The 14,939-nt window shown below is 41.6% G+C and overlaps 2 protein-coding genes across 6 annotated transcripts; one reads left to right on the top strand and one right to left on the bottom strand.

Moving 5' to 3' along the window:
- Window positions 1-4: 4 nt before the first annotated feature.
- Window positions 5-5,836, bottom strand: LOC109642499 (ELAV-like protein 1). 5 transcript variants are annotated; one of them, XM_020107316.2, is made up of 8 exons: window positions 5,649-5,833; window positions 5,169-5,229; window positions 5,001-5,072; window positions 4,579-4,747; window positions 1,990-2,093; window positions 1,400-1,553; window positions 1,086-1,311; window positions 5-983 (listed from the first exon to the last, which is right to left on the bottom strand). In XM_020107316.2, exons 2-8 carry the CDS (start codon window positions 5,202-5,204, stop codon window positions 665-667), a joined length of 1,080 nt encoding a protein of 359 aa, XP_019962875.1. In that variant the 5' UTR covers window positions 5,205-5,229; window positions 5,649-5,833; the 3' UTR covers window positions 5-664. The 5 variants fall into 5 exon arrangements, with proteins under 5 accessions (XP_019962875.1, XP_069375439.1, XP_069375432.1 ...); XM_069519338.1 differs by having other exon boundaries at window positions 5,169-5,225; window positions 5,790-5,818; XM_069519331.1 differs by having other exon boundaries at window positions 5,169-5,225; window positions 5,649-5,810.
- Window positions 5,288-13,298, top strand: stx6 (syntaxin 6). The gene is made up of 9 exons (XM_069519359.1): window positions 5,288-5,657; window positions 7,382-7,613; window positions 8,432-8,601; window positions 8,890-8,984; window positions 9,067-9,126; window positions 9,271-9,399; window positions 9,499-9,605; window positions 10,532-10,626; window positions 11,742-13,298. Exons 2-9 carry the CDS (start codon window positions 7,579-7,581, stop codon window positions 11,816-11,818), a joined length of 768 nt encoding a protein of 255 aa, XP_069375460.1. The 5' UTR covers window positions 5,288-5,657; window positions 7,382-7,578; the 3' UTR covers window positions 11,819-13,298.
- Window positions 13,299-14,939: the final 1,641 nt, after the last annotated feature.

Genomic DNA, 14,939 nt, shown 5'->3' with positions numbered 1-14,939 from the left:
CTTGTTCATTTCAAACATCAAACTTTATTCAACAATAAAACAGACGCTGTTTGAAGGACTACAGAAATGAGTTTAAGTTTGTTTGGAATGACATCACTATAAAGTCAACTAATAAAATTAGATGCATGATCTTGCTTATATTTGGGTGAACCAATCATTGGTGTGTTATGTTAGCATTAGCAGCTCTTTACTGAAGTTAGCATACTTACAGCTAGCACTAAAATGACGGATCAGCTTATCAATACGTGATCATTAAAAAGACGTTTCAATGACGAAATGTTTTATTTCTGAATAAAAATACAAAAATAAACTAAATGAAAACATCACGACATTAAATGTTATGACTTTATAAAAACAGGAAATAAAATCTTTATTGAACATTTCTGAATGTGACCTGAAGCCCCGCCCACTGCATACTCATTGGCCTAGACAGCTGTCAATCGTCTGATACATCACAACACGTGTTTTTATAATTAATGGGAAAAAAAAAGCCTACTTCCTGTGACCTTTGCCCCACAGCCTCAGTTTGATGTCAGTGAAACATTAACAAGTGGTTACATCAGTAACCACTGCCATTTACAACAAGTGACGTCAAATAAACCGAGCATGCTGGGAAAAAACGATAAAAAACAAAAACTTGTTTCTGGGAAGATGCCTCCCCCCTCTACTTGTGTCCCTTGCTGGTCTTGAACGACACCTGCAGGACTTTGTCTCCCAGTCGATACCCGTTCAGGCTGTGGATCGCCATGGCAGCCTCCTCATAGTTCGTCATGGTAACGAAGCCAAAGCCTTTGCACTTGTTTGTGTTGAAATCCCGGATCACCTTCACGTTGACAACGGCACCAAACGGCCCAAACATCTGCCACAGGATGGCCTCATCGACGTCCTGACCCAAGTTATAGATGAATATGCACCAACCAGAGGATGCATTCCCGGAAACCCCCCCCCCTCCACTCATGTGGTCCACACTCATTGGAGAAAACCTGGAACCAATCAGGATGAAGGACATTTTTCAATCATCAAGCAGTATATAAAAAAAACTCATCACTTCCTGTTGTGAAAGTTGAGGCGGAAGGCGAGAGTACCTGAACCTCTGCGCCTGATGATGGACAGGTCCTCCAAAGCGCCGTGATTGGCCATGGTACATCTGTGACATCATCTGCGAGTTCCTGGCCTGATTGGGGTTGGCAGCAAACTTGACCGTGATTGGCTCAGAGCTCCCAGGGGGTGTGTTTCCATTCAGGTGTTTGACAGCGTCTTCAGCCTCAGATCGCTTATCAAAACGGATAAAGGCCACACCCCTAGACAAACCTGAACAGCCAACAAGATCAAAGACAGGAGTCAGGACTGCAAGGCTACAATTGGTCGCTTGGCAGGTCACATGACTTGCGGCACTGACCTGACGCCTGGTCCACCAGAACTCTGGAGTTTATGATGCGTCCGAAGCGAGTGAACATGTCCTCAAGCTCTGGCTGACTCAGTGTCCTTGGCAGGCCGCTGATGTACAGATTTGCATCTTTGATCATGTCCGAACTCGGCCGCGCGAACGAAACCTGCAGCAGGTGAAAAGAAGCGTCTTAGTCGGACATCTTCGCGACACAAAGGTTGTTAAAAAAAAGTGACATCAGCCGACTAATCGGACATTAAAAAAAATATTTGAATATTCATGAAAAAAATTAAACAATGAAACAGTTGTTTAAAGCAAAACAAAAAACCAAAATACATCCAAACAGGCTCAGATCATCAGGGACTTTTCAAAATAAAGGCATCAATCTATCAAAATAAAAGTTGACATATGGTCACACTGAACTGAAGAAAGTCACAGACTCAGTGTTGACATGTGTCGTCAATAAAAACATGAATATGATGTTAAAAATACCTTCATCCGTCAGACAGAGTGCAGGTGACAGCGCCCACTAATGTCCAGGGAACATAACACATCTATCAGTTGAGACAGTAGAAAATCACAGAGCACCTGTGAAACTTTACCTTGATAGTTTTAGACTGTAGCCTCAGGCCATTGAGGGTACTGATAGCCCTCTCTGCATCACTAGGGTTAACAAAGTTAACAAAGCCGTAACCTAAACTGTGGCCTAGAGAAACACAAACAAACAACAAAATAAAATAACAAAACTGTCGACGCACATTCTCCAATCAGACACGCCGGCGTCCCACAGACGACGGGCGGAAAAAAAACCTTCTGATCAAACCCACAAAACTCAGCGACGCACGTCAGAACGACCAGAGCGTTTGATAAATGTTGACCCGATCACGCTCTCGTCAACCATCACAGCTTTATACAGAGTCATTTGATTGACAGTCAACGTGACCAATCAGATCTATTACACTTTGACCTCAGATTACTGAATTTTCACCACATGGTGGTGCACTCTCTACAGAGGTTAAACAGCTTGTCACAGCGGTAGAGGTCTCATTCTGTTTTGTATTCTTGAGACCAAATTGAGTTGGTCGCATTTGGAGAAATGTGATTGGCTGTGTTGAGTTTCATCACGTGCTGTCACTTATTGATCTGACGATCAGCTGATCGATCTCGCGGTTGTCAGGGAAATGGAAACTTGACATTTTGTGGACTTGTTCAGAACTAAAACATCTTCATACATTCATCATCAAAACTTAACAAAGATTTTAAACCTGAAAAATAAAATCAACCAGGTGAAAACATTTTACATGAAATTTCTTTTAAAAACAAAACAACAAAGGACTGAACGACATGAGGAGGACTAGAAAAATACATTAAAATTTAGTTAAATCAGATCAACAAAAATCATTGATTGTTAAATCATTGAAAACTTCAGTCTGATATGATATTTGATTGATTCATGTCGTTTAGACCTGACTTGATCAGAAACGTTGTCATGTGAAAAATAAAAAAAATACATTAGTGTCAAAACAAATTCAGAAACTTTTCAGAGAAAATCACAAAATCATCCTAAAAAACATTAAAATTCATTAAAAACAAAGAAAAAAAATGTAAACAAAAATCAGCTGATCACAGAAACGACCAAATAATGCCCCAAAAAAACAGGAAATGCTGCAAGTAATCTATTACTGATACATGTAATCTTACTGATATTAACAATACATACAATACTATAACTACCGATACATACATGTAACATTACTGACACTGATAACTATAGCAGTAGATTACAGTTACTCTGTATCGAGCAACATTTCGAGTTGACTCTGAAGTCACTGTGGTAAGATATCAAAAGTATATTATATAAATAGTAATATTATAATCACGAATAGTTAACATGATTACTCCTTGACTTTGGAAACATGCATTTATTGAACTTAAAAAAATTATTTTGGCGTCCATGTTAACAGATAAAAGTGTCTACACTGAATGAGTGAGCAGGGAAATGTGTGTCTGTTCAAACCAATGATCCCATGTATGGAGTCATTAGTCGATGTTGGATCGCGAATCCAGATTGTTCCAGTGACTAACTCTGATGTTGTGGTCATGTGCGTCACATTACCTCTCAAGTTGTGTATTGTAGGTGAAATGCAAGCGCACAAAATGTTGGACTTATTTTTCAATATGTTTAAATACGTGTCTCAAACTCTAGAGCGAATCAAACAAACACAAACTTCAAGTATTGTACATGTCCTAATTATTTCTGATTCTGGTAATACCGCACAGTACAAAGGATGCAAGGATAGGGTTGGGCCCCCCCCCACAGACTATAAATTCATTTTCTACTCAAATGTAGAAAAATAAAGTGGATATAGAGATCAACCGTTTATATGAATAAAAAGTTTGGAACAGAGTCGTCCCCATACAAATGCTGATAAAAATAATTCTGTTATAACGATTCATGCTTCATAAAAAAGTTATTTTTGCAGGTTTTACTGGCTAATTCATCAGTAATTTACCAAATCCAGCCAAAACCAAAGCTCACCCCCCCCCCAGCTCCACATACATTTACTAAGTTTACAGATTTGTTGATTTTACCCAGACTGAGTTTACACGTGTCTGATGAATGATAGTTTAGCTCTGAAGAAAGACTCCAGTGAAAAAGTCTCAATCATTATGTGATGATCAGTGTTGATATTGTGGCGTCAGTTGAGTTGTTGTCGCCCCCTCCCCCCCCCATTTCATTGTCCATTTACTGCAAACATCGTGATATGCTATCGTTAAGTTGATATCGCCAAACTCTAGCCTATAATGTGTATCTGCCGCAATCCTGAAGCAGCGGCAGCCATAATTTTTGCAGCAGCCTGCGGTCCGCTATGGTGTCCTGCTCCTCTCTAACCCTGTCTTAGTTGCCCGACATTAATTTAAGGAAAAACAGTCGTTACACCAGAAACCACATGCACCGCCCACCTTGGCGTCATAAAGACAAAACGAGAGCCTCATTGCAAACGAAACCCGAATTGATAATCGTTTTACGGCGAATACTTTGAATTCATAAACCCAGCCCTTCTCGTTAGTTACTGCAGCGTAATTACACTCAGTGCAACACAACAGTGCTCCTTGTGGTGGACAGTGGTACTGCAGCTGAGCAGTAGTTTGGAGTTGTAGTACCTTAGGCACACAGCAGGGGGACTTACCTGCCACTTTGTCCCTTATGAGTTTGGCGGACTCTACGTCGCCGACGCTGCTGAACAAACTCCGCAACTCCTCCTGGCTCATGCTCTGCGGCAGGTAGTTCACGATCAGGTTCGTACGAGCGTCTTCATCCTCCATCATCTGGTCACTGAAGCCATTGTCGTACAACTCCTGAGCAACAGACGCCATATTAGGATCATCAGATGACTCTACCATCTCTCTGCAAACTTGCATGTCTTTGAGCCCTTTATGTGTGTGTGTGTGTGGGATTGTGGGTTAAACTGCATGTATGAAAATGAGTGTAAAAAGATTTTCCCCTTGAGGGATCAATACAGTTTCAATTATAAACTATTATGACAGAATACTACAATACTAACCCCTAACCCTATTAAAACCACTCAGTCAACCAGAGAGCAGCGCTCACCTTCACAACGGCTCCTTTGGCGGCGAGCTGAGCGTCCCTGACGTCACTCTGGGATGACTGAACCTCGCACACCTGAATAAAAAAAGATTTAAAAAAGTTAATCCGGAAAGAAAGTGAACAAGAAAAAGACAAAGTTGTATTGATGTGATCAGTTATTGATTGACTCACCTTCAGGTACCTGATGTGTCCTCTTCGAAGCGCCATGGTGACGTCACAGGTTGATCACTGTCTGAAAAAAACAACAACTTCACGTTATTGATGGTGATCGATCGGTGATCAGCTGCGTGAGGATCGATACGTCAGTGATCCACCAAGAACCGTCCGTCTCCCATTAGTGAAAACATGGAGTCACACGTGGATTCAGAAATCAACGGTGGTAACATTATCAACGTTATTGGCTGAGAACATGGCGGCTGCAGACTCTGGTTCCTGGTCCGGATCAAAGTCTGAGACTCGAACCCCCGAAAACTGAGCGCGTTGGTGCCGTGGAGCCGAAAATAACTGAACATATGAACGGACGAAGCTAACACTGAGATAGCACCCAGCTAACACTGAGCTAAGGTTAGCCGCCTGTTAGCCGCGTGGCCTTCTTGTGAGGCCTCGCAGCTAACAGAGCGCGCTCACGCTAACCCGGGTCGTAGCAGTTACCTGAGGCAGGTGAGTTTGTGTCTGATGTGGATCTTCGGGTGGATGTTGTGCTGATGCTAAGCTAACACACCGGCTTTAACACAGATTAGCTGTTAGCTGTTAGCTGCTCCCGCGCGACACAAAGGAAACAAACCAACTCACGCTGAGTATCGCGCGACCACAGATCTTCTTCTCCTATTTAAAAATGTACGATCAGCTACTGACCGCCCCCTCCTGGTGACATGGAGAAACACAGTCCGTATTTCTACTAATGCTGCTATTACTACTGTGTATTTATACTAATACTACTAATATTACTAATACTACTGTGTATTTATACTAATATCACTAATCCTACTGTGTATTTACACTAATACTACCAATATCACTTTTACTACTGTGTATTTATACTAATTCTACTAATATTACTAATACTACTGTGTATTTATACTAATATCACTAATACTACTGTGTATTTATACTAATACTACCAATATCACTTTTACTACTGTGTATTTATACTGATACTACTAATATCACTATTACTTCTGTGTATTTATACTAATACGACGAATATCACTAATACTACTGTGTTTATACTAATACTACTAATATCACTATTACTACTGTGTATTTATACTAGTATTAGTAATACTAATGTGTATTTATACTAATACTACTAATATCACTAATACTACTAATATCACTAATACAACTGTGTATTTATACTAATACTACTAATATCACTAATACTACTGTGTATTATACTAATAATAATAATTCTAATAATAATAATAATAACTTGGGTTTGTATAGCGCCTTTCAGGGTACCCAAGGCGCTTTACAGGAGAAGAAACAATGATACAATTATACAATAATAAAAATGAAACTAACACTAACACAAGATAATACGGAGTCAGAGAGCGATGGCTGGAGTCTGGAGATATTTTTGAGGTGGTAGAAAGCAGATTTTGTGATGGATTTGATTTGAGACTGGAAGGAGAGGGGGGAGTCGAGAATGACACCCAGGTTGCGGACTTCGGATGGAACAGCCATCCACGGTGAGAAGGAGATCTCCAACCTTCCGGAGCAGCGCCTTGGGAGCCACAACCATGAGCTCTGTTTTGTTATTGTTGAGTTTGAGTAAGTTTGATGACATCCAGATTTTTGTATCATGCAGGCAGTTGACAAGAGACTGTCGGGGGAGTTGAGTGGATGGTTTGGTCCTGAGATACAGTTGCGTGTCATCAGCATAGCAGTTGAAGCTTAGACCGTTGTGGCGGATAATCTGACCAAGGGAGAGCATGTACTACTAATAGCACAAATACTACTGTGTATTTATACTAATACTACTAATATCACTAATATTACTGTGTATTATACTAATATTACTAATACTACTGTGTATTTATACTAATACTACTAATATCACTAATATTACTGTGTATTATACTAATATTACTAATACTACTGTGTATTTATACTAATATCACTAATACTACTGTGTATTTAGACTAATACTACTATTATCACTAATACTACTGTGTATTTAGACTAAAACTACTATTATCACTAATACTACTGTGTATTTAAACTAATACCACTAATACTACCATACTATAATATAATACTATAATAATTATACCTATATATATATATATATAAATAATAACAGAGTTCATTTGTGTGAAGAGTAAATTATTATAATTCTTTAATTATTGTTTTTAAATCAATCTTTTGTTTTTCTACGTCAGGACAACGTGCGTGTGACGTCACGGGCTGTCTCCCGCTGCAGATGCCGCGATGATGTAAACAAAGAAGCGGATCATCAAATAAAGTTTGTTAAAACGGACCCGGAGCAAAGAGACGGAGGATGGAGATCCACAAAGTCTGAACCAGAACCAGACCCAGGACCAGGACCAGAGCCAGAAACAGAGCCAGGACCGGAACCATGTCCATGGAAGACCCGTTCTTCGTCGTCAAAGGGTCAGAGCTCCGTGCTAACCAGGCTAACAGGAGTAATGTTAGTGTGGGGCCGCTGATAGTTGATCGATAATCGATATTTATACACAAACCGGAAACTGGAGCGTGTATTTTAACTACAGACGGGTTAGCAGCGAGCTAACGGACATGCTTACGGTCACAAACAGTGTTTTCTGAGTTAGTTAGCATGTTAGCATGTTAGTAGAGAGCTCGTCTATCAACAGGAATCACACTCTGACTAGTTTTAAAGTGCACAGTAAACAGTGCAGTCGTTCACAGACACAACATGGAACATTTTCTTATTTAGTTTGAATGTCGTCATAGTGTCCTGATGTCAAACCACTTCCGGTCAAATGATGGTGTGTTTGTACATAATAATGATGATTTAATTTACCTTTAGACTTTAAAGGTTTAGTGTGTCAGATTTTGGCTATTGGCAGAAATTGAATAGAAAATAATCCTAGTGATGTTTTCACAAGTGTGTTTCATCTAAATTGTACGATTTGTTGTTTTCTTTACCCCAAAAATCAGCCATTGATAATTAAATGCTTTATATCCTAATACTTTATATTTAAATACTTTTTACATCGGAAGCGGGTCTACTCTACAGAGGACACCATGTTTTTTACAGTAGCCCAGACTGCAACATGCAGCTTCACCACTAGATTTTACTAAATTCTACACTGAACCTTAAGCCTCGTTAATAATCAGACTGCTCGACATGATGAGTTTGCTAAAAGACGTCAGCATCTGATTTCAGATAAGCAGTGTTGTGATGTGTAATGGATGTGAGCATCTTATCTGATGTGTGTTGAGAACAGGGAGGTTCAGAAGGCAGTGAACGCAGCACAGAGCCTCCATCACAGGTGGAGTGAGCTGCTGCAACAGGGGGGTGGAGCCTCCAAAGAGGAAATGGACTGGACGACCAATGAGCTGAGAAACAGTCTGCGCTCCATCGAATGGGACCTGGAGGACCTGGACGAAACTATCAATATCCTTTGATCCGGGGGGGCAACCTTTTTTCTTTCAAGGGCCATCTTAATTTTTATAACATCCTTCGAGGGCCACACTAAATTATTGTTTGTCATTAACACATAAATCACACCAGGGCTCCGGACTAACTTTTTCACATTGGTTGCACTGGTGCACCAAACCTTTTCATTTAGGGGCACCCCTGCTTTAATCAGTGACCTGAAGTGATACAAGGTCCTCTGACCTGAGGTCACCTGATTTATACTGTAAATGTTTGCAGAGGATTTTTTCTTAACAGTCAGTGAAGGCATCGTTGAGTCAAATCCTAAAAAGTTCAACCTGGACACTGGCGAGCTGTCGAAAAGAAAAGCTTTCATCACCAGCACTAGGCACACAGTTAAGGTAAACTCACATTTCTGTGGTCATGCCTGCTGCCAACAGGTCTGATCTGATGGGCTACTGAGTCTGACTGTTTTTCTTTAAGGAAATGAAAGAACAGCTGTCGAGTCCAGCTGCTGCATCTGTGGACAGAACGAAAACACAGGTAATTCACATTCTTACAGGTAACACACCTTACCACAGGAGGCCAGACGGGTGTGAAAGGTTCCTGAGGGTCAGACTGAGGGTATGGAAGGTTCTCCTGTATGGACCATTAGTTGCATCTGACTGTCTGTCCTGTGACATTTAGGCTCTTCTGGCTGAGTGTGGTGCTCGAGGTCCAATGTGGCAGCCTGGTCCTGATAAATACATTCGACTGGATCATCAACTACAGAACGCGAACGCTCAGTTTATTGAGGGGCAGCAGGTGCAGCAGCAGGTACAGTTTCACATGACCTTAACCTAATTACAGAGCTGTGGGTGATGATGTCATGACAGTGTGTGTTGCTTAGATTAATTTAACGTGTTTGTGTTTCAGCTGATATCTGAGCAGCAGGATGAACAGTTGGAACTCGTGTCAGGAACGATCGGAGTCTTGAAGAACATGTCAGAGCGGATCGGGATGGAGCTGGATGAGCAGTCCGTGTAAGAACCATGTTCAGATTCACGTCAGAGGTTCATGTGCCCTGACTTGTTAACTGAAGTTATTTCGTGTTCCTCCTGCATGTTCTGACCTCTGACCCAGTTTGAGGACGTTCTAATACTTAGTGACAACAGTTACAAGGCACCTCATAGCCCCTTTTAGTGGTGGCCGTGGTGCTACTGCCACTGTCAGGCCTGTTTTTAATCTAATTTTATTTATATGTGATGAAACATACAAAGCCGGGCTGGGCAATTAACCGAAAAGGTCACAAGGTAAATCTGTAAACTATCTATTCCCCAAATAAACATTTATTTCACAGGATGAAGCTACTTAAAGGATCAAAGTACTAAAGTATGTGTGGTTCTCCTCCGCTAACACTCCCAGTACATCAGTATCAGTAAGTGTAGTACATGCAGACAGTCTGTGGTACTGAGAGTACTTTGCTCCTACGGGTCAGGTTGGTTCTGTTGGGCTCCAGCAGCTGACAAAGGTTCATCCTCTGAGGAGAATCTAGATCTTTCAGAAACTCCTCAGAGGATCTTGTGGGTCTCTGAAGACCCTGGTCCTCCTCAGAGACTGGAACGATCCACAGCAGCTCCACGATAAGAACATGATGTCATGGTTCAAAGGAGGGGAGTGGTCAGTGGGCGGAGCTTTATACTGTTTGATCTCTTATCTCTATCTTAACCTGGAGCAGGTCAGCTGATCACCATGTTACCATGGTGATTTACCTCAGTAACAAGGGAACAAGCTTCGTAAGACTGATGTTACCCGATCACAAATCCTGCTTCGTAGTACAGACCCTATAATCAAACATCACTAATGATAACAACAATAAAAAAAAGGAAGAAAAAGAAACCAGTGTAAACTGGGTAAAAGTACGTAGAAGTGTAGAAAGTGTAAAAGTGTTTCGTTCTCGTCCCTGCAGGATGTTGGATGACTTCGGTCATGAAATGGACAACACTCAGTCCAGACTGGACAACGTCATGAAGAAACTGGCCAAAGTGTCTCACATGACCAGTGGTAATCTGACCAGCAACACGTGATGTCACGTCTCTGTTTCTATTGGAGCTGCAACAATAGAAAAATAAGAACCATTAGAAATCTGAATAATTCTCTGTGTTTTAAATCTTATCAGTATTGATCAGGTATCAGAAACACTGGAGTTATAATCAATAACATAGCTTCAATATACCAAATGTCTAGTTAACTATAACTAGTTGTTTTTTTAAAATGGGTTGTTAGTAGTTAGGGTTAGAGTTATGTAGAGTTGGAGGTGTTGACCAAAAACGCTTTGTATCTCTACAGATCTATATCAGTGGTTGTATGTAGTTAGGATTAGGTATAGTAAAGATTGGTTATAGTTGTGATTATTATAATTAATTATTTTATTTGTTACAATTATAGTTGTTATATTAAAGTAATAGTTGAAATCATATTTACAGTTCTAGGTCATTATAGAAATTGTTAGTTATATAAATTAGTTAGTTATAAGTTAGGGTTAGTATATGATTATACACTAAAGTTAGTTTAGATTCAATTAGTGTCTCGGTTTTATAGTTAATGTAGTTAAAGTAGTTATAATGAGCTACGATAGGTATGGTTAGTTATTCTTAGTTTTAATTACAAGTTTTATGTCATTGTAGGAAGTTATAGTTAGATATAAAAATTACTAGTCATATTTGTAATATGTTATAGTTGTAGTAAATTATATGTGACTACAGGAAGTTAGAGAAATAAGATATAAATATAGCTGCTTTCAGACATGCACCTCCACCAGAGAATCTCTGCACTTTCTTTTTCTCTTGCATGAACATAAATGTGCGAGTGACAGCCTTCGGATTATCTGCAGACTTTCTGATCACTTCCTGTCTCTGTCTGCTGCACCCGGCTGCTCCACCTCTCACCTGAAGAATGAGGAGGATTTGATGCTGTTGTGAATGAGTCTGTGCAGAAAACCTGCTGCTGTGAAACACAAACTCTGGAGAAAGACATGTCTGAAACCAGCTAATGACTAGTTGTAGTTGTAATACGTTATAGCTGGTTGTGTTTAATTTTAGTTGTAATACATTATAGTTAGTTATATTGAGTTCTATATTGTTGTAATAAGATAGTAATTAAGTCTGGTGTCTTTACAGATCGTCGTCAGTGGTGTGCTATCGGAGTGTTGCTCGCCATCCTCTTTGTCGTCCTCCTCCTCTTCTTCATCCTCTGATTTCAGCTCCAAATTCAACTAAGTCCTGTTTCTACTGGACACTACACTGGCCCTTACTGTTTTGAACTGGACTTAACTGGTCTCTACTGGACTAGGGTTGGATACCGTTCACATTCAAATCGGTACTGGTCCCTGTACCTGGAAGTCTGTACTGGTACCCGTTGGTACTTTTTTTCGGTACTTTACTCTCACTGTATAACTTGTCCTGCACAGAGAAGTTCGTGCTGCATACGCTACGCGACAAAATTTCAGTATAAATGCTTATAGAGATAATGTTTGTCCTGGGTTCAAATTCATCACTACAAACGATTGATTACTATAAAAGTTGTGTAGCTTCTGTATGATGGACCCAGAACCTGAGGGAGGTCACGGGACACACACACACTGACTGACTGACTGACTGACTCCGCTGCCCACCTTTCACTTTCTTTCCATTCTTTCTCTCTCTCTCTCTCTCTCTCTCTCTCACTCACCTGACGTCTCTGACCTGCGACAGTTTCAACGTTGATTTGTTTGAAATGTCGCCACAATATCAACACTGATCAATACTTTTGAGTTAAATCATTCTTCATCTCTCACACTGACACACACAGTGTCATCAGACAACTTAATTGGTACCGGGTAGTACTGATGTAATTTGGTCAGTTCCCATTAAAGTACAGATTTCCGTACCCAACCCTACTCTATACTGGTCTCCACTAGTTTGAACTGGACTCTACTTGACTCTTCTGAACTCTTTAATGCCAGTTTGTTGAGTGTGAAATTGTTAGTCTGAAAATAATGTGTTAACACTAAAACTGTTTGTGTTATTGTTGTTTACAGTTTGATTTTGTGGATTTTAAGTGACTGAAACATTTTATTTTTATCTCAACACTTTATTTTGATTTTACTTTATTTAAGTTGTTTTATTTTATGTTCCTGTTATGTATTGATCAACACACACAGTTTATTGACTTTCTAGTGTTAAACTACTCGTAAATGAAACCATGCACTTCCTGCAGCTCCTTCACAATAAAAGCCCTCAGGGAATCATTGGAAGGCTTTTATTGTGAATGAGTCTTCAGGGTTTGAATAAAATGGCTGACATGAGGTGAACAGGTGCTACAGATCACATTGTTCGACACAGGGTTTCAATTACATGGTGGCTTATGGCGAGCCGTATTTTCCAGTGCAGGGTTAGAGTACTTGACATGTCATGGTAACTCTGAAAATAATCCTACTGTTATTCCTACAGGGAGTTAATACCGTCAATAACATTTCAAACAGGCTCAATAACAACAACATAACATAAAAGCAATTCATTTAATTGCCTAATCAGAGCAAACAAAAAAAACAATCACAAAAGCAGGAGGACACAGGAAACAGCTTTCTGCTTCTCATACAAACTACTTCAGGAACAATACCTGAACAACATTGCTGAGCATTATTTAGAAAACCTGTTTTTAACTACAACAAAATAAAATCTCCCTCTGTCCCTCTGTGTTGTTGACTGTCCCTTAATTCTCCTGACATTTCACTTTGGTCTGTGTATTCCAACAAAAACCAAAAAAGTTCCAAAAGAAGAGTTAAGAGCCTTGTTTTCCACTCACTTTGCTTTCTGCACATTGCTTCCTTGTCCAATTGAAGGTTAATGATGCATCACCATAATCAGACCCAGGTTCATACCCTGGTTCACCGCCACAGTTTCAGACCCAGGTTCAGACCTAGGTTCAGACCCTGGTTCATACCCTGGTTCATACCCTGGTTCACCGCCACAGTTTCAGACCCAGGTTCAGACCTAGGTTCATACCCTGGTTCATACCCTGGTTCACTGCTGCAGGTTCAGACCCTGGTTTACTGCTGCAGGTTCAGACCCTGGTTCACCGCTGCAGGTTCAGACCCTGGTTCACTGCTGCAGGTTCAGACCCTGGTTCAGACCCTGGTTCATACCCTGGTTCACTGCTGCAGGTTCAGACCCTGGTTTACTGCTGCAGGTTCAGACCCTGGTTCATATCCTGGTTCACTGCTGCAGGTTCAGACACAGGTTCAGACCCTGGTTCACCGCTGCAGGTTCAGACCCTGGTTCATACCCTGGTTCACTGCTGCAGGTTCAGACACAGTTTCAGACCCTGGTTTGCCGCTGCAGGTTCAGACCCTGGTTCAGACACAGTTTCAGACCCTGGTTTGCCGCTGTAGGTTCAGACCCTGGTTCACCGCTGCAGGTTCAGACCCTGGTTCAGACCCTGGTTCATACCCTGGTTCACCGCTGCAGGTTCAGACCCTGGTTCACCGCTGCAGGTTCAGACCCTGGTTCAGACCCTGGTTCATACCCTGGTTCACCGCTGCAGGTTCAGACCCTGGTTCAGACCCTGGTTCACCGCTGCAGGTTCAGACCCTGGTTCATACCCTGGTTTACCGCTGCAGGATCAGACCCTGGTTCATACCCTGGTTCACCGCTGCAGGTTCAGACCCTGGTTCATACCCTGGTTCACCGCTGTAGGTTCAGACCCTGGTTCACCGCTGCAGGTTCAGACCCTGGTTCATACCCTGGTTTACCGCTGCAGGATCAGACCCTGGTTCATACCCTGGTTCATACCCTGGTTCACCGCTGTAGGTTCATACCCTGGTTCACTGCTGCAGGTTCAGACCCTGGTTTACTGCTGCAGGTTCAGACCCTGGTTCATATCCTGGTTCACTGCTGCAGGTTCAGACACAGTTTCAGACCCTGGTTCACCGCTGCAGGTTCAGACCCTGGTTCATACCCTGGTTCACTGCTGCAGGTTCAGACACAGTTTCAGACCCTGGTTTGCCGCTGTAGGTTCAGACCCTGGTTCACCGCTGCAGGTTCAGACCCTGGTTCAGACCCTGGTTCATACCCTGGTTCACCGCTGCAGGTTCAGACCCTGGTTCAGACCCTGGTTCACCGCTGCAGGTTCAGACCCTGGTTCAGACCCTGGTTCATACCCTGGTTCACCGCTGCAGGTTCAGACCCTGGTTCAGACCCTGGTTCACCGCTGCAGGTTCAGACCCTGGTTCATACCCTGGTTTACCGCTGCAGGATCAGACCCTGGTTCATACCCTGGTTCACCGCTGCAGGTTCAGACCCTGGTTCACCGCTGCAGGTTCAGACCCTGGTTCATAC

The sequence above is a fragment of the Paralichthys olivaceus genome, chromosome 3, assembly GCF_024713975.1.
Source record: "Paralichthys olivaceus isolate ysfri-2021 chromosome 3, ASM2471397v2, whole genome shotgun sequence".
Lineage (NCBI taxonomy): Eukaryota > Metazoa > Chordata > Actinopteri > Pleuronectiformes > Paralichthyidae > Paralichthys > Paralichthys olivaceus.
The sequence above is the reverse complement of the archived record's forward strand: the minus strand, read 5'-3'. Positions and strand labels throughout refer to the sequence as shown.